Here is a 20,577-nt window from a genome sequence, read left to right on the forward strand (position 1 = left end):
GCAACATTCGAGCTCCTAAAACATACCTCATGAAGGCACACGTAGCACATGTGGCTAGTAGGGAGAAATGGTGAAGCAGAAGGAGAGATACTCTGCATGTTGACCTTATTGAATAGTGAAGCTATATCTTGTCTCTTGCTAGAGTGTATCTGGTGAGAGGAGCCTTTGTGCTCCTGAGGTTGCGACAGCTGCATGGCACTTTACTGTTCCCTGTAGATTATCGTGAATATCTATTTTACACTAACAAATATGGTATTTGTTATATAAATGGTAGAGTGGTGTCTGCAGTGCCGTACATGACTATGTGTAGGGTTGGTTGTTTTTTTTTTTTTTTTAATTTTGCAGGTTTTTTTATATGTGATGGCATTAAATTTGGAGTGATTAAAAAGGTCTTGATGAAAACTCTTCTGAGAGGTTCTTTGAGGCTCTGTAGTTTGGGAACTGACATCCAAAAACACACAGTTAATTCTGTGGTAATGTCTGTGGGTTTGTACAGTCCAAAAACAAGATGTCCCTGAAGCACTAGCATGTGTTTGCTGAAAAGGCAGATCAATTTTCACTTACTGACACTGTTTTTGTTAAAAAATACTTATTTTTCTAAATTCAACCACCTAAATGAGCCACTACCAATATTCCATAGTTAATTTCAGATATGTATTTAAAAAAAAAAAAAAAAAAAAAATTATCATTTCAACTGCAGCCCTAAACCCACAGGTTTTTTATCTGTGCAGTAAATTCAGTGGACTGCACACATACCCAGTCTAGCTAATAGAACTAGTTGTATGTGAATTTCTTTATGCTTGTATAAACATCTGAATATGCAATTACAAGTTTCCATTCTCAAATTTTTGTTATCTCTTTAGAAAGTGTCCTTTTTTTTTTTCCTGGTTTTTTTTTTTTCCCTACTGTATAACATGAAATTGTCTGTTTTTTCTCTGCTTTATATAAATGCCTACAAATAATCTTGAAACAAGACAAAGAATAAAATAATGAAATAGTTATTTCAGAAGACTAACTTTGTTAGTGTTTTCAAAGTTGCAATTTGCTAAAGTTCAGGGCCACTCTTCAGTTTTCTTTTCATGGCTATAAAGGCATTGTGCTCTTGGAACTCTTAAGTTAGTGAAAACAGCAAGGCTTGTGAAATGGTGCTGAGTAGTGCAGTGGATGGTTGTTACAGTCTCTATCTGCTGCAGACTGATGTCACTGAATTTCTTGCATGTGCAACAAGCTATTCTAAAAGTTGAGCCAGGGTCTGTCAGTTAAGGTGTGTTGTAAGTGACAGTCTGTTAAATTGTTAATGTGCTTTTAATAAGTGTATGAGTTCTTAAAGAGCTCCAAGACTACTGCAAAATTCTCAGGAGAAAACCCTCTGTCAAGAAAGTATAGGTGTGAAAAAGAAGATGGGAGCAGAGAAGAAATGATGGCAATTAATTTTCTTAATTGAACTGATTAATTGTGAGTGTTCCAGCAGAGATTTGTGGGCTGATGGTGGTTTCATAAAATTGAGGGAAAGACATATTTCTGTCTTGAGGCACAGCATCTGGAATCAGAATCGTTATGATAAAAGACCACTAAGGTGATGTAGTCTGACCATCGACCCATCACCACCAAGGTCACTAAGCCATATCTCTAGGTGCCACATGTAAATTTTTCTTAAACACCTCCAGACATGTCCACTTCTCTGGACAACCTATTTCAATGCCTTACTACACTTTCTAAGAAGAAATTTTTCCTAATATCCAGCCTGGAAGGCATAAAGATAACTGTGAGATCATCTTCTGTTTGTTCAGATCTGGAAAATGACCTGGCAATTTTGTAAACGTCTGTTATGTTTTCCTAAGATGCAAGTACAGAGTTCTAGCATTCAGATACAATGGTTGCTACTGCCATTTTTATAGTCTACAGTGCTCGGTTTCCTCCTTGTTTGTTTTTTTTTTTCCCTAGATAAGGGATCTTTTAAACATCTAGAGGGTATCTGAGAAATGACTATCTCTGTACAGACACTTCTTCAGATTTGCTCTCTTGTTTTTTCCTTAAAGCTTCTGTGTGTTAATTGGGAACTGATTCCCTTAAGTATTGATGTGTGCTTAACAACAGCCTTTTGAGTTTGCGTTTTTGTTCAGTGGGGGAGTGTAGGCTGAGTGGTATGTTGCTTCATCTGTATGTTGCTGAGGCAGAATGCAGAAGTCAGCAAATCTGATGCTTTGCTGCCTATTGGCAGGTGTTTTAACAATATGGTGTTTTTTTTTCCTTAGATGAGCAAACAGGATTTATTTACTCTGCAGATTCATCTCTACAGATTTAGAAACTTGAGTGGGAAAAATCTAGGAATGTTTAAAGACTATTTGATAGAGAATTGCTCTCCTGACTTCACCTGTCATTTGAGTTGAAGAGCACTGAAGCAGGGAGATTTTTTTCCTCTTTCTTAGTAACCATACTCTTCTGTGAATGTTTTCAGCTTTTGAAGAGCAGTCTTGCTGTTGGGAGTTGAGAGACTGACAAAGAGTAGCAGAAATTGTGATATTTTGAATTTTCGAGGTCTTTCAACAGTATTTTCTATATAAAAGATACTAAAGAAAACAGTGCTGGCAAACGTTGTCTACCACCTCTTTTCCTTTCCGTCTCTTGCTCATCCACTGCCTCCTTTTCTCCTTCTCTCTCTACCAGAACAAAAAATCCTTTGGCTTGGCTACACTCCTCACATGCTTATTTTTTAAAAAAATTTATTGTTATTGTTTGCTTTATATCCCTGTGAGGACAGAGCTCTGGGGGGGGTGAAGACACAGTTACCAGGAGTGCTTCAAAGCGCTGCTGAGGAGTAGGGTTCTGCATGTATTACTGCTGCTTGTTTTGCAGGAAACTTGAAGGAGGTTTTGGTGCTGCTTTCACAGTGCTTTTGTGCATACCGCCTTCTCCTTTGGAGAAGAATTTGGGGCACTTCAGGAGCCTCCTTCAGGGAGCCTACCAGCAGGTCCTCACCCGCCACTTCTCACACAGGGTTGCTGCAGGGCTAACTTGTGCTCTGATGCTTCTGATATTGCTTTTGCTCTCACTGAGTTTTTTGATGCTCAGCACACAGATGTATTCAGTGAAATGTATCCTCATTGTGTATGTAGTGACGCTAAAATGCAGATAAAGGAAGAATTTGTTCTTTTTTGTTTTTAGCAATGATGATTACATAGCTTTGAATGCTGATAAGGTAACAGGCATGACTGGAATAGTTTCATTTTTATTAAAAGCGTTTTGAACGGCCAAATGTAAGTGCTGTTTGATTACATTCAGCATTTGTCTGCAGGATTATGATATGGACTTCATCGTGCTTAAAAATTTTATCCTTGTCATCTTTTTGCTTATGCCAGATTATGTCCATATATTGCAGATGTTATGCACAGCAAGGAGGAAACCAATCAGACAATTATCATTGGCCAAATTATAAAACAAAGCAATATTCTTTTGTACAGTACTTACATGATTGCATTTCCATAAAGCTGTTTCTCCAGGGTAATATGGTGACTTTATTATTGCAAAGCAGTGCAGCTTGCATTTTTTGAAAATTCTTTCTTGAAACTACAATAGCATTATCATCCTGAGATTTCAGTGTGTGGCTTATTGCTCCCCTAGAAATGACCTATGCTTCAATGATTAGCAATAATATACACCAGTTCTTCCTAGCTGCTACAAGCTATAAGCCTATATCTGAAGGGAGAGGAGGGAGGAAAGCTTTTAATTTGTCTGAGGATTCTAATATTTTACCTCTTGAAGTCTTTATAAATGTCATTTTATAATGGTAGTGATTTTAGAGCTTGTGTATGTATATTTTAGAAGAGAAGATGAATCTAAAGTTTTTTTTCATGCATGCATACATACACAAAACTTCACTCTGTTAATGGCTTGGTAATTTTCTTGAAGTTTTCATCACAGTTCAGAAGCTTCCCTTGTTAACCCGTCCTCCACTGACTGCATATTTCTTTAAAGGAAAAACAAGGTGAAAAAATGAAATGTTACTGATAATTATTATAGAACAGGTGGGGTTTGATACTACATTGTAGTTTGCTGTAGTCATAGTTTTACTTGAATCTTTGAGATTAACTTTTTCAAATTTGTATTGAAATTGGTATTAAAGGTGTTCAGTATGTCAACTGTCATGCAAATAGAAGCTATCCAGTGTCTTCAGAATCATGGAGTTAATAATTACTAATGGAAAAACATCTGAGAAAAAACATGAACAACATCCATCTCAACACTTGTTGGAAGGCAGAAGGAGTACAGAAGTTCATTTAATTCTCACACCTTTGCAGTAGTTTACTAGCTGGCTCATAAAGTGTACAGAAGAGACAGTGTGTCAGGCTGACAAAGTGAGCACTGTTTTGGTGATTTGAATGGGATTTTGTCTATGGAAACAAATGATGTGGCTCTAAAATATGAATATTTGATCTGTTGCTACTTCTGTTCTAGCAACAGGATGTGGAAGTTTTCTATCAGAGAGAAAAAAAATTAATATATATCTGTGGAAAATGATGTGTTTTAATGAACACTGCACATGTAAGAACTCTTCAAAATTACTTAAAGTAGAAAACGGTGATACTAGTCATGTGTTTTAATGTAAGATAACATGGTCATCTTGACTGTTCTGCTGTTTGAACATTAGAAACAGAGAAGCTATCTACCTAAAGTGATACCCTGCTAAGCAGTTCTAGCAAAACCTTCATAGAACTTTGTGTGGGATGCACGTGGAGTTCCTCTCTGTACTGAAGACTGTGTAGTACTGGATGCTCAATGGATGAGAAGGATTTCAGATTGAAAGAGAATACGTATTACAAATGGTAGTGAGGGGTACATATTTTACTTAATTTTTGAGGTGCAGCTCTATTTTTCTTTGCTGTTTATGCATGTAAGCAGGTAAGTGCTGCATTCTGTATCTGAGCAAGCTAATACCATAGTATCTTTTCATCATTCATATCTTGTTAAACTGTTTTATTTTAGGGTTGGGATAGAATTACTGAAGCTTTCTTGATTTATATGTTTATTTTGTACATGACATGATTTTTCCAGAATTGTGTATTTCTCACTACACTTGTATGTGTAAAGGAGCCTTCCAGAAACACAAAGGACATTACCATTCTATCCAGAGAGGGCTTTAACAGATTGGGATTGCTTTTATGCTAGTAGTGTGCAAATCATGGTAAAATGGAAAAGTTCTGAGAGAAATTAATGAAAAATCTGGACTTACAGACAGTAAGGTGGGCATGGAATCACAGAATTGAAAGGGTTGGAAGTTACCTCAAGAGGTTGTGTCCAACCCCTCTGCTAAAGCAGACACCTTACCATAGGTCACAAAGATAGGCATCCAGACAGATCTTGAGTATCTTTGGAGCAGGAGACTCCATGACCTTTCTGGCAACCTGTTCCAGTGTTCTGTCACCCTTACTTTAAAGTTGTTCTTCCACGTGTTTGTATGGAACTTTCTGTGTTCAAGTTTTAGGCCACTATTGTGTCCTCTTGCTGAACACCACCAAGAAGAACCTCCCACCTCCCTATAGATATTTATAAAGATTAATCAGATCTGCCCACAGTCTGCTTTTCCTCAAGCTAAAGAGACCTGGGCCTTTTCTAGCCTTTTCTTATACAAGAGATGCTTTATCATCTTTGTAGCCCTCCATTGGATTCCTTCTAGGAAATGCCTGTCTTTTTTTGAACCGGGGAGTCCAAAGCTGAACCTAAATGAGTCCTAAATGGGGCAGAGTAGAGGAGGAGGATCACCTCCCTTGACCTGTTGGCCATGCTCTCTTTAGTGCACTCCAGGATACCATTTTCCTACTTGGCCACAAGGACACACTGCTGGCTCATGGTGTCTCGTTTCAATTATCAATGAGAAAAGGTTCTATGATATATGTATACCCAATGTGAGATTAAGAAACAAAAGGTCAAATCGTAGCCCAATCAGTTTATTACAAGTCCTAGTCGTTAAGGGAGATGGGGAAGGGAAAGCAATAGGAGGCAATAGGGCAATAAAAGCAAAGTCTACTGTCTCTGTAGGAAGCAAGGGGGAGATCGTTACCGCGATAGTCATTCTCTTCCAAATGCAAACAGCCCCAAAGAAATGCTTTGTCCACAAATGATGTTGACTGCCACGCAGCAACATCCGCCTCTCATCTCCTAGATAAGTCAGGGTCTTGTTGCAAGAAATGCCTCAGATGGCAAACTTTGAGCCAAAAACAAAGAAGCATTCTCACATGTGGTCAACCTGTTGTCCCCCAGAACCTGAATCACAGAATCACAGAACTGTAGGGGTTGGAAGGGACCTCCAGAGATCATCGAGTCCAACCCCCCTGCCAAAGCAGGTTCCCTGCACCAGGTCACACAAGTAGGTGTCCAGGCGGGTCTTAAATATCTCCAGAGAAGGAAATTCCACAACCTCCCTGGGCAGCCTGTTCCAGTGCTGCAGGCTTTTCTTCACAGAGCTCCTTCCCAACAGGTTGTCCTCTAACTTGTCCAAGTGTGTGTGATTATTCTTGTTTATTGTTCCCCAAGTGCATGACTTTACACTTCCCTGAGCTGTGCATCCCTAAACCTCAAGGTGGGGACTGGGGTGGTCCCCCCCGCGAGCACAGTGCAGGTCCAAGACCGCCTCGTGAGACTGAATGTGCACAAGTCTATGGGGCCGGATGGCGTGCATCCCAGGGTTCTGAAGGATCTGGCTGAGGTGGTTGCTGAGCCTCTTGCCATCATATTTGAAAAGTCGTGGCTGTCAGGTGAGGTTCCAGATGACTGGAAGGGTCATGTCACTCCCATTTACAAGAAAAGGAGCAAGGAGCACCCGGTGAACTACAAGCCAGTGAGCCTCACCTCTGTGCCTGGGAAGATCGTGGAACAGATCCTCCTGGACGACATGCTTGATCACATGAGGAATGAGCATGTGATCCGAGACAGCCAGCACGGCTTCACCAGGGGAAGGTCATGCTTGACCAATCTGGTGGCCTTGTATTATGGAGTGATGGCATTGGTGGACAAGGGAAAGGCGACCAATGTCATTTACCTGGACTTGAGCAAGGCCTTTGACATGGTCCCCCACCACATCCTTATCTCCAGCTTGGAGGGATGTGGATTTGATGGGTCGACCACTCAGTGCATAAGAAATTGGTTGAAAGGCAGCAGACAGAAGGTGGTCATCAATGGCTCTGTGTCTGGGTGGAGGCCAGTAACAAGTGGTGTTCCCAGGGGTCTGTCTTGGGACTGGTGCTCTTTAACATCTTTATCAATGATATTGATGATGGAATCAAGTGCACCTTCAGCAAGTTTGCTGATGACGCCAAGCTGAGTGGTGCGGTTGACACAGTGGAAGGAAGGGATGCCATTCAGAAGGACCTCAATAGGCTGGAAAGGTGGGCCTGGGTGAACCTGATGAGGTTTGACACGGCAAAGTGCAGAGTTTTGCACTTGGGCTGGAGGAATCCCAGGCATCCATACAGACTGGAAGGAGCGGTCCTTGAGAGCAGCCCTGCAGAGAAGAACTTGGGGGTCCTGGTGGATAAAAAACTTAACATGAGCCAGCAGTGTGCTCATGTAGCTCGAAAAGCAGATAGTATCCTGAGCTATATCATTAGAGGGGTGGCCACTGCTGGCTCATGTTCAGCTGAGTGTTGACCAACACCCCCAAGTCTGTTTCCTCTACATGGTCTTCCAGCCACTCTGCCCCAAGCCAGTAGTGTTGCCTGGGGTTGTTGTGGCCAAAATGCAGGAGCCAGCATTTGGTCTTGTTGAACTTCATCCCTTTGGTCTAGCGCAGCTATCCAGCCTGTCCAAATCACTCTGCTGGGCCTTCCTTCCCCCGGGCAGATCGACACTTTGTGCAAATTTGGTGCCATCTGCAAACTTACTGAGGGTGCATCCAGGTTATCAGAGAAATTGAAGAAGACAGGCCTGAGGCGCACCATTTGTGACTGTTTGCCAGCTGCATTTAATTTTCTTCACCACCTTTCTAGCCAGTTCTTTACCCATCAGAGTGTATCTGGCCAGGCTATGGGCTGCCAGCTGGAGAATACTGTGGGAGACAGTGTGAAAGACTTTGCTGAAATCAGGCAGATTCATCCACCAGTCAGGTCACTCACAGTGGAGATCAGGTTGGCCAAGTAGGACCTGTCTTTTATGAACCCATGCTGGCTAGGCCTGATCCTCTGGTTGTCCTGCACATGCCATGTGATCTCCCTAAAGATGGTCTGTTCCATAACCTTACCTGGTACTGAGGTCAGGCTGACAGGCCTGTAGTTCCCTGAATCCTTCTGGTAGATTGGAGTCACTTTGGCAAGCATCTAATCCTCTGGGACTTTTCCAGATGACCAGGAATGCTGATACATGATGGAAAGATGATAGGTGATTGTTATATTTCTTAACTTTTTATTTGTTTGTTTGTTTGTTTGTTTACTTCTGGAGTCTATTTACTTCTAGAGTCAAATTTTGCTCTTAGAAGTCATTAAAAAAAAATCTTTCTTCTCCCTCTTTTGTCTGGGAAGATGACTATGCGCTCTGTTCAAAGCTGGTTTTCATGCACACATGGGTTTCACAGAACTGATGGCAATATCAGTGACCCTTCTTGCTGTACTGGCAGGTGAAACTTCAAGTTTCTGCCACATTAAATGGGTGTCAAGACAGACTACTGTTGTGTTTAGAATTATACTAAATGAAATCTAAGTATTTAATGTATTTTTCTGAAGGTTTAATCACGCCTACTGAAGCATGCATAATATGAAATTACCACTCCAAAGTCTTCAAAGGGTTCATGGAGAGGTTTTATGAGCTGTCGCCTCTTCATGGAGAAGAATCATTTTGTTCGCACAGTGCTGTTGCCTTGTTTAAACTAATGTTGCTTGCTTTCCTGATGAAGATGATGATTTCTCTTCTTACTCTTTCCACCAAGCAAAATTTGAGGATGATAATTTTCAGCAGGATTGGTAGTTAAGTGCTTTTTTTTTTTTTTTTTTTTTTTCTGCAATGAGCACAGAAATTTGGAAAATAAACACATACCTGACTCATCAAAACTTGTGATACCATATCTCTGGGGTGTGGCCCTTGAGTTTACAGGAAGCGGTTTGAATTTGTATCTCATTCACTTTAATTGCTGTGACAATTTGAAAATGTTTTTAAACTGAAATAGTATGAGGCATGCTAATTACAATGGTATAAAATGTTTTTATAAATAATGATTGTACCCATGACAACTGTATAGGAAGGAATATGGCAGGAGAATGTGTTAGTAGATTTGAAGGTGGAGGAGAGCAAAAACTAAGCATGTTAATTGGCCAAGTTCAGTGCAAACCTATGTACATGGAAGTCACTGACACTGGGAATGTGAAAGTGAATTAATCTGTAGCGTGGGCTCCAGCTGATGAGAAAACACAGTAAAGCACGGGCTTTCTTAGTTTTATATCCACATGTACAACCTAAGGGAGATCAGACTGTTCTTGAATGCACTTACTGTAGAACAAAATTTACCAGTCTGTTCTTTACAGGTTTGCAAAAATGACTGTATGCTTTTAAAGAAAGTTTATGTGTGTATGTTTTAAGTATTCTGATTTGTCTGAAATGTAACAAGTAGTTCTTCCTGAATTTGGCCAACAGAACATAGTCACTGCAGTGAAAGTCACTTCAGTTCAAAAGTACACTATTTTTCCATTTTGTTATGGCCAAGAAGGCTTGATGCTGTTGAGAGCTTTTCTTTCCAATGTTACCTTTTATTATTCTGTATCTTGATACTTATATCCAGACAGATAGGATATTCAACAAATGATCTTTGTTCTGATACATTTTCCTGAATCGCCTAGGTGAGAGGGAGTTTTGTGGTGAAGAGTTATACTGATAGCTTCTGACCAGGCCTTCAGGAGAATAGTGTGATAAATTTAAAGGCAGTAGCCTAAACAGTTGAAACTGGTTTAGTGGCTATCTTAGATTACATTCTCAAATTGAGATTATTTTTCTTGCTCTTTGAAATTTAGAAAGAAGGCTTTGAGGACAGAGAATCAATTTTCTCTCTGTTGTACAGATTGCTAGAGTTTTTGCACTGTGAGTCTGTTAAAAGTACTTGAGGCCAAAGTAAAGTGGCCCTAAAGTGAGGTTAGTATGTCACGCATGCATGAAACTGATGTAAAGTAAAACAGTCCCTGTTGATAGTAAACAAGAAAGTGAAACAATGGGTAACTGAGAGCTTCTTCTCCTGAGCTTTATGTATTTGTATAAAGTAGTATCTCTGTGCCCTCATTCCCAGACACTCATTGGATTGGCCATTTGAGAGCTGCATGAAATTAGGTTATTTACTAGGTCTGTGCAAGGTAGGTACTTCTCTTATTTTCTGCTGTAACAGAAAGGTATTGTCAGATCTGTGTGTATATGACTGGTTTTCAGATCAGCCTGGTGACACTGGAGTTGCTTGGTAATTTTGTTTGTAATTCTAAAGTGTGGAATGTCACGGAGACCGCCTTGGTATTTAACGGTGGAGAAACCCAGACTGGTGAAATTTCATTCAGATCATTGTTTCCTACATCATAGATTAGGTTTCTTTTCATTCATCAAAATGTGCGTGCTTCTTTTTTCTTGTAAAGTAATTGAACAATTTGCTTTCCAAAAGCTTTGCAGCATAGAAAAAGCTTGTTCGGTTGTTTACCACCAGTGCAGTGTTAGTGTACTTCAGGCTGCTATTTTCACCTTCTGTCATGTTTTAGCTAATGATTTACAACAGTCATCAGCTACAAATACATATTTTTTTAATTTTTAAATAATATTTCTAGAGTCAGAAAATGGGATTTATAATATTTTTTAAAAGCTATTAACCAGTCATGATGCTTTATGGTAAGTAGGAAGAACTCTGGTGTATCATTAAATGTGTTGTTATTAATCTTTTTCAGGTAAATATTACTCCTTCTGTACATTCCACTAGTGAATTCCCTCAGCTTCTCCACCATGGTGTGAATGCAGGGTCCTTACCGCATAATGAGTCATATTTGTTGGCTCAGCAGAATGGCAGCCCAGCTAATGTGTTAGAAGCATCAATCAGATCCATTACTCCACAGATTAATGAGAAATCCACTAGTGATGACTTTGAGCAAATGATCAGAAGTATGTCCCAGGTAACCATATTTTCTGCTAATCCTGAAATGTGGCAAAAGAGTAACATACTTCCTATAAAAAATAAAACAAAGGTAACCTTTTAATGTGAGAAGCAGTTGGTACATGAGAAAACAGTATTGGAAAAGTAGCCTTGATGTTGTTTCTGCTGATACTGTCTTTAGCTGGGCAGTATGACACTCATAGGTCTGAATGCTGTTGTCTTTCTGTGGTCACTGATGCACATATGTAGGATATGCTTTGATATAGCATGCTCTTGTGTACATAACTAATTAAAGCTAATTATGTCATTGAAAATAAGATGAGAAATTCCTTTTTCCTTTCTGACCTTGCTGTGTGGTGTTCTGTAATCTTTATATACTTTATTCTGTGGTAGGCAGAAATTGTATGTGAATCAGGTTGTGGCTGAGAATGGCCATGCATCTGTTCTGGAATTTTTCTAATTAACCTTTGAAAGAGCTGGATATGGGAAGTCTTCTGATGTTCTAGAAAGCCTTTTGCACACTTCTACTTTTTCTTTGAATTCCATTCTTTTATTTCTTGTCCTGCATCAAATTTGTCCCATACCCTCTGAGATTGTACAGATCTGAATATCCCAGTTTTGTCACTCTTGAACCTGAGCTCTATACTGCACTGATTTTTCCTGTTTTTTTCTCTTCTCTCTCAAATCCTTAGTAATAATTACCACGTTGATATGATAGTTACATTTCAGAACTGAATAACTGTGTTTCAGTTACTAACTTTATGTAACCTTGCCCAGTTGTAGAGGTCAGATTGAAAATTCATTTAACAAATTGTTTACCACATTCACTAATTCTGCTCTTTGACACTTTTAATATCTGTACCCTTTTTTTTCTTCTGCTTAACAGGGTCGTCCTGTTGAGACAATTGAGCTTATTAAGCCTTTGAGTGGTGGCCTGGGCTTCAGTGTTGTGGGGCTCAAGAGTGAAAACAGAGGAGAATTAGGAATATTTGTGCAAGAAATCCAGGAGGGAAGTGTGGCACATAGGTAAGATGACAACTGAAATATTGTACTGTGCCAGGTGTTAATGTCACACTACAATTGAGTTTATATATTTGTGGTATGAGCATGTGCTTCACTTGGCACCCTGAGCCATGCAGCCTAGCATTACTCACTATTACAATTCTTACAGTCATGTTCAGAAAGATCAGAAAGGTCCTGGTAGTAATAAATATTTCAGAGCCCTCTGGCAAATAGTTCATGTTCACAAGTAAAATATTATATGTTAAAGCCAAATAGCGTTTTTTTGTGAATGTTGTTGACTACTTGTAATATAGAAGCTGGTGTAATATGGATTCTTATGCGCAGTACTGCCCTTTGTTTTGTAAAGCACTGCCACTTTAGGATGCTGAAGACGTGGCCAGTGTCCCTGCTTGGGACACTGTGTTGTGAAACAAATAGAAGCAGTGAACGAGGCAGAGGACAACTTGTCTGTGTAGTCTTTATACAGTTCATTTGAAGTGGGTCTAGGGAAGGGCTTGGTATGTAGTTTTACAGTAGTGCTTCCTTTGTCAGAAAGTGAAGAATTATTGTATAATTTATTCATGCCTTTTTTTCTCTCTTAAAAGGGATCTATTTTATGATTTTTTTTTTCCGGTTTTTCTCTGTGCACCTCCTTCCCCTCCTTTTTTTTTTTTTTTTTTTTTTTTTGTTTGTTTGTATGAAACAAAACTAGGTACCATAACATCTTGATGGAAATGTGTTCCAGTCAATGGTTTGATGAATATTCAGAATGGGTGCACTGAACAAAGTAGAGCAGTTGGTCTGTTAGGCAGGAGGCTCAAAGTTGGGAATATACATAAGTTCCCAGGCAGTGGTTGGGAGTGACTTGAGATCTAATATGCTTAGTCTCGGATGGAGGTACAGGGATAAGAAAGGTAGCTAGGGGGTAGGAGCCAGGGGAGAGTGGCAGAAGGATTAGCTTCAAAGGAAGCAATCACCAGGGTGCTGCATCAGCTCCTTTCAGCAGAACTGCAGGGAAAGATTAAAAAGTAGTTGAAATAGAGAAGAGGATATTGAAAGTACTGGAAAACTGTCAAAATATTATAATTGCTGTGGCAACACTTTTTTGATTTTTCTTGTTTGGTTGGTTTGTCACCCCCCTTCCTTGTTGATGCATATGTGACAGAGATGGAAAGCTGAAGGAAGCAGATCAAATCCTTGCTATTAATGGACAAGCCCTTGATCAGACAATTACACATCAACAGGCTATCAGCATCCTACAGAAAGCAAAAGATAATGTCCAGCTAGTTGTGGCCAGAGGCAATTTTCCTCAGCTCATCAGTCCTGTAGTTTCTCGGTCTCCATCTGCTGCTAGCACAGTTTCAGCCCATTCCAACCCGGTGAGTATAACCCAGGTGTATTCCCCCCTGTGTATTCACTTCTGGGTGTGTATTGCTTAGATCATCTAATATTTGGGGATTTTTTATTGTAACTTGCATGTATATTTTTTCATCTGCAGATTTTTCTTCCAGGTATCTTTGTTGCACTTTGTCCCATGCAAAGAGTAGAAAATGCTTAGCCTTCCTGTGGGGATCTCAATGTTGGCCATACTCCTTCCATCTTCCAAACTGTATCTTCAACACTGCAAATACAGCAGATTTACATTCCTGTATAAAGTTCTGTTTTAACATAGCAGTGAACAAGAGCTCTTTTTCCCTTTTGTGGGCAAAAATAAATTTCTGTGGAACTGCATACTAATCCGCACAACCAGCTCAGTGGATACTTCTCTGCTCCTTTGTTCTCTTATAAGAGTAGGTCTCAAATAAAGCAATAGAGGAAGCCATCAAAATGCTGTAGGTAGGGGCACACTTTAGGACGCACAGAAGTCAGCTCTTCTGCTTTTGAAAGCTTTTACACATCTAGATGAAGAGAAGATAAATCAGAAGAACAGTAATGCTATGCTTCTCTCTTCCTAGTATTTTCCTCGTGTAATGGCTGATACGTTTTTGCTTTCCCCCAGGGTTGTATCTTTGGATCTCACTGTTCATTTATCTGAGAGTCTTCTTCAGGGTAGTCTGTAACTAGAGGTATATGGAACGTTCTATCAACTATTTTAGTGTATTTTAACTACTAACATAAAACATTTGGTAACAGAATTTCAGAAGCCTTGCCTTATTGTTTCCTTATGTGTGCAGAAATATTGCAGATCAGATAACCCTTTCCTGTCAATGCACAGGATAGGCCTGCTTTCTTGCAGTATTTTTGTTGTGTACTTCTTTCTTTTTGTGATTACCTCTGTATTTCCCAAACGTCTTTTTGAAAAATGTTCCTTTAAAACATGCCCTAGCTCATTCATTTTTTTTCTTATGCATGTTTTTTCTAGTCATTTCTAGTCATTTCCCTTAGTTTTCAATTGCTTCTGAAAAGTAGTTTTTTCTTGAAGCCCTCCTTTTTTGTTTGGGATTCGTTTTGTTGTCTTTGGTTTATGTTAAGGCTGTGGATACCAAGAAGTATCATGTGGCTTATATTTGCAGTATCTTGATTTATTCCAAAATAACACTTTATTTTTGAGGTCCTTCCTGATCGAACACCAGCTCTGGTTTTAAATTTTAGATGGGTTAATGATGTGATTTTTTTTCTTGAACAAAACAATACCATGAACGTTCCAGTCATCTGTTCAGTACTGTACTGTGTGAACTACCATTTGTCTTTCAGAGCAGTTATACTTCTGCTGCAAAATGAAGCCTACAGTCAGAGTCATTTCCGTGCAATGCTGCAGACAGCTCAGAAAGCTTTGTTCACTGCACAGGGAGAAATTCTGTTAATACATTACTTGCAATTTCTACTGCTGCATTTAGTCTTAGTGTTTGAATGGGGTTTATACTTTCTGATGTGTTTCGTGTGCCAGTGTGAATGTGCACATATTTGAAGGTTTTGTTTTCCAATTCTCTGAGGTTTCCTAGAAGCAGCAGTATTATTTTCTCACCGACAAGGAGGTGGACAGTCATAGATAGTTGCATAAATTCTTTCAGCAATCATTTTCAGGAGTGGCTAGACCTTCTTAACTGATGACAGCCCACTTAACTGATGACAGGATGTGTGGCCAAGGCACAAAGCTATGCTGTGGGATGTTCACATTGGACATTAGAAACAATTCTTTACTGTGGAAGTGGTCAAACACTGGGGCAAACTTCTTAGCAAGATACTTGATTCCTTGTGATCATTAGTGTTTATGACACAGTGGATAATGCCCACATTAATATGTTTTAACTTTTGCTTTGTAGGTCCCTTCCAACTGAACTGAACTTTTGGTTCTGTTGACTACCCTTCCTCCTACCTTTCTTTGTTTGAAACCATACTTGAGGAATAAGAGAAAATATTTATAAGTGTTAATATATAAATCCTTATTTTTATCGTTTGCAAATTTAATGTTTTTTTCTTTGAGGTGCACTGGCAGCATGTGGAGACCATAGAGCTGGTGAATGATGGCTCAGGTTTGGGATTTGGGATAGTTGGTGGAAAGTCAACAGGAGTGATTGTTAAGACCATCCTCCCAGGAGGGGTAGCTGATCAGGTAAATTCAACCAACCTTTCTATTTATCATTCACAGTGATTCATCAGTACAGTGTGAAGTTTCTCTTTACTTTTACACTCATACTAACTAGTGCTAGCTTTTTACTTTGAAGTGTAGGAAGGAGAGTATATGGTGAATCTTTTCCTTAGTAAAGGTTTATTTGGTGCTGGGAATCTGTGTGTTTGAATATAAAAGTTGAAGTAGTCTCCACATAGCTTTTTTACATCTGCTGTAGGTTTGGTACTGATGCATTTAGACCTCTAATTCTTTCATTATGAATATACGAGTTGTAATTCAAGAAGGCAGTAATCATTTTGCCCCCTCTGCCCATGCAGGTAGAAAGAATGGTGATTATACATCTCTCTGGTAGGCTTTCTTAAAGTTAGTGCAAGCGTCAGCCTTCATAGGTCTGCTTTAGAACACAGGCTGTGTAGCTACCTATGTGAAAGTGGTCATCAGAACCCATTTTGAGCTCGACTCTGAGCAAACAGACAAATTCATTTAGAGACACTTTAATACTTTCCTATGGGCTAAATTCTTATGAACATTGTTATTATTTAAATAGGAGAATAAACCTAAATAAATAGAAGTGTGAAACAGTACAACTAACTGAGTCACACTAAGAGAGAAGTGTATTTTAAGTTTTGCTTAATTCTGAGAGCTGTTTTTTAAATAGAAGCATAATGCTGAGTATACTTTTTTATGCTGTGTTTGGAAATGAAATCTGGAATTCTCTAAACAACTGTAACATATTAGCAGGTGGTAGTCATAACTATGTGCATTTTTTTCGTGCTTAGGTGACTGTGTAAATAAAGAATGTCCAAGATATTTCTTGAGAAATATCTAGCAAAATTAGTGTGCCGTTAGGTAACACACTTGTCTTCTACCATGCTATGAGGATGTTGATTTGGTATTCAAATAGTCTCTAGTTCATATGTGTTACAGGTTACTAGAGCTGTGTAGTCATTCCCTAATTTTATTATTTATGGGAGAAATTGCAGGGTGGTTACTTCTCTGTTTATTTTTCCCATCCAGCATGGGAGATTATGTAGCGGAGACCACATTTTGAAGATTGGTGATACTGACTTGACTGGAATGAGCAGTGAACAGGTGGCACAAGTTCTGAGGCAGTGTGGAAATCGAGTGAAACTGGTAATTGCAAGAGGTCCTGTTGAGGAACCACCTCCACCAGCAGTCCCACCAGGTACTCCAGTACCCATCCCGACACCAGAGAAACAAGTAAGCAACAGTAAATATACTTGTAGCATACCTATACTTCAAACATAATTTTATTTTAACTTCTATTTGAATGTCTCTCATGCTTATGTTCTCAAAAGTCAGCATTTTTATTCTCAGTAGCAGCGTTTTTATCTTACTCTCTGGGAGATTTTAAATGTCATCAGTCCACGTTGCAAGGAACTGCATGCTTAAATCTTTCCAAGATGCAGGGTTGGAAATAAAGATATAACCTGAATAACTTCTGGATTAATTAACCCTTGGACTTGCTTGTGATTTTGCAGTAATACTTTGGAAAGTATCTGTGTTATTTTTTCTTCAGAGCATGCTGTTTCTGTAACATATCACAGTTCACTTATAATTTTTCTCTTCAGAATCATTTTTATTTCCATATCATCAGTTGACAGGCTGGAGAAGTGGGCACATGAGAACCTGATGAGGTTCAACAAGGCCAAGTAGAAGGTGCTGCACTTGGGTTGGGGCAATTCCAGGTATTTTTGCAAACCAGGAGAAGAAACCAGGAGATCTTGAGAGCAGCGCTGTGGAGAAGGACTTGGTGTCCTGGTAGACGAGGAGCTGGACATGAGCCAGCAGTGTGCGCTTACAGCACGGAAGGCCAACTGTGTTTAGGGCTGCATTAAAAAAGGGGTGGAGAGGGAGGTGACAGTCAGAATAGTATCATCAGCAAACTTGATAAAAGCACCTTTTAGTCCTACCTCAAAGTCATTTATGAAGATGTTAAAGAGAATTGGCCTTTAAATGGAGCACTGGGGAACCCTGCTAGAGACTGGATGCCAGCCTGATGTAACTCTCTTTACTATAATTCTTTGGGCCCAACCTCTCAGCCAGTTGCTCACTCACCACATTAGGTTTTTGGCTAGCTATGTGCTGGGCATTTTGTTCAGTAGAATACTGTGAGAAACAGTATCAAAAGCTTTACTGAAATCCAAAAAGATACCAACTGGCTTCCCTTGGTCAGCTTGTCATAAAAGGAAATTAAGTTAGTTAAACAGAGCCTTCCCCTCATGAAACTGTGTTGGTTGTGACCAATGACCACGTTGTCATTTGGGTGTTCTTCAGTAACTCCCAGCATAATTTTCTCCATAATTTCACCAGGCACTGAAGTGACAGGCTTGTAGTTACTGGGGTCTTCTTTCTTGCCGTTCTTGAAAACTGGAACAGTGTTTGCCACTTCCACTCAACCTCTTCCGTTTCCCAAGACCAGTGAAAAATAATTGAGAGAGGTCTTGTGATGATATTTGGTCTGCTCTCTGGGAATCCTGGTATGAATCCCATTGGGCTCCGTGGATTTATATGCATCCGATTCAAAATGGTCTGGGAGTTGATTGTTACCACGGTCACAGTCCTCCAAAATGGGGCCTCTGTGGTCCCAGAGCCCACTATCGGTGTTACAGAGGCAGAGAAGGCATCAAATATCTGTGCTTCATCTTCATCTCTCCCTTTTTTAAGGTGACAATTCTCATCAAGAAATGAACCAATGTTCTCTCTGCTCCTCCTTTTGTTGTTAACATATTTTAAAACCCCCTTTGTATTGTCCACTACAGTATTGGCCAGCTTCAACTCAAACTGAGCTTTATCTGCACAAATTTTCTCCCTGCAAAGGCAAACAGCATCTCTGTAGTCTTCTCATGTGGCCGTACACTTTCTGCCTAAGCTCTAGAAGAAGCCCCCTGTTTCAGGCTTTCTGCCCTGCCTCCTTAACTTCTGATGTTTTGGAATTGCCTATTTCTTAGCTCTCAGGAGGTGGTACTTAAAAAGTGACCAGCACTGATGGGCTCCAGTGCCTTCAAAATGAATATCCCAGCTTCCTAACTAGTTCCCAGAGCAGTCTGGAATCTGCTCTCCACAAGTCTGGGGTTGAAGTTTTTGTGGCAGTTTTCCTCCTATCACCAAAAAATTTAAATTTGACTACATCATGGTCACTTGGTCAAGATAGCCAGCAGTGAGGTCTTCTGTGTTCACAAGCAACAAATCTAGGAGGGCACCTTTCCTCACTGGCTCCCTTAGTACCTGTACTAGAAAGGTGTTTTAGAAATCTCCTGGACTTGCTTGTATAAGATGTGTGGTGTCCCAGTTAATGTCTATCAAATTGAAGCCCTCCACAAGGACAAGGGCAGAGGGCTCTCTTAGTTTCTTAGAAGAAATTCATCAGTATTACCTTCCTGCCTGGGTGGTCTGTAGAGGATTCTCACAGCAATATCGTTTTTATTTGCTTGTCTCTTAGTCCTTACCAGGTACTTCAATTATTTGTGAAAAGATATCTATGAAATTAATATTTGACTTGAAAAAGTCATTACCAAAGGCTCTTGACTGTATTTAGTCACTAGCTGACAGCTCTATACAGTCCAGCCCCTGCATTACATATGGCAGCACCACTCTGCTTCTTCTCCTCTGCCTGTCTCTTCAGAGAAGCCTGTGATTGTTCAGAGCACACCAGTCACAGGACTTTTCTCACTAGATTTCACTTACAGCAGTGACATCATAGCTCTGGACTGACCCAAGGCTTCTCTCTCTTCTTAACTGTTCCTTACCTTGCATTCACTGGTGTAGAAGCATTTCGAACGTGCTTCGTTGTATCCAGTGCCTTGTGTATTAGACTGAAGCATCTCACTAGAATGCAGCCCTTCTGATTGTGGCATGCCATCTGATAGGTTATCACCAGCATTGTAGGTGGACTTCAGCTGCTGTACTGGTCTCACACACAGCTCCAGCCTGTAGGCTCATCTCTCAACAGCTGGGTTTTATCCTCTTCCTGCTTCAAATCTAGTTTAAAGCCCTTAATGTTTTGTCACATAATTATATGTAATTATAATCAGATACAATTTAATGTGAATATGTGGAATATATGAGACAAAAAGGTGCTTCTGAGCCTACATATAGATAAAATTTATGCTTTGAAAAGAATTTTCCATTTTACTTTTTCCTGTTGTTCTTTAGATATATTCTCGCTAGCTACAAATTGCTTTTCAGATACATCAAAATTAGAAAGCCTTCATTAATAAATCCTTACATAACTGCCATTTTTTTACATTCTGTTTGTTGTAATGGGATCTGTGGAAAAAAACAGATATAACCACAACAGTCTGGATGAGTATAAGGTTAACTAGGATAGTTAATCTTAACATGCACACTTTCAGTCATTCTGGAGTCTCTTGAGAGGAGAGAGTGATGTCTCTGCTGCTGTCTCTGAAGCACTGAGGCATTAGACCATGGCTTTCCTGTAGATAAAATGAATAATATATGACCTATTAGTGATCTGTAAAGTGACAATTTGAGAAAGGAAGCTGAATTTTATAATTCATCTGTATATATTTCTTGAGCATTTGCTTTTCTGTGGTTACAGAATGAGGCCAGTTGCAGGATATGTAGAATTTGATATACTGAAAAAAAAGCTGTAAGCCTCCAAGAGGCCTCATTTGTTTGCCTCCTTCATTTCCTCTGCTTTTATTACCTAGTACACCATTCCTGTCAGGAGCAGACTGTTTTAAAACTGCTTTTGCCTGCACAGAGGCTTCTTGGAGGAGGGAACACTCAATGATGCTGCAAGCCTCAGCAAATTGAATCTGGGTATTAAACGTCAGTGAAGTGAAGGTGATGATGAAACACCTTTTCTTGGTTTGTCTGCTTCCTTACAAAAACATAGTGGCCTAAGTCTGCATGATGCTCT

At 39.7% G+C, this 20,577-nt stretch overlaps 1 protein-coding gene across 1 annotated transcript in view; it reads left to right on the plus strand.

Moving 5' to 3' along the window:
* MPDZ (multiple PDZ domain crumbs cell polarity complex component) overlaps positions 1 to 20,577 on the plus strand; it is a gene marked incomplete at both ends in the record, with an annotated part of 95,301 nt that overhangs the window by 1,605 nt on the left and 73,119 nt on the right. Inside the window, 5 exons of the mRNA XM_079548269.1 lie at positions 10,896 to 11,117; positions 11,985 to 12,124; positions 13,266 to 13,479; positions 15,525 to 15,653; positions 16,689 to 16,892. Coding sequence (XP_079404395.1) covers positions 10,896 to 11,117; positions 11,985 to 12,124; positions 13,266 to 13,479; positions 15,525 to 15,653; positions 16,689 to 16,892 — 909 coding nt within the window. The remainder of the gene's footprint in view (positions 1 to 10,895; positions 11,118 to 11,984; positions 12,125 to 13,265; positions 13,480 to 15,524; positions 15,654 to 16,688; positions 16,893 to 20,577) is intronic.

The sequence above is a fragment of the Tetrao urogallus genome, assembly GCF_951394365.1.
Source record: "Tetrao urogallus genome assembly, chromosome: Z".
Lineage (NCBI taxonomy): Eukaryota > Metazoa > Chordata > Aves > Galliformes > Phasianidae > Tetrao > Tetrao urogallus.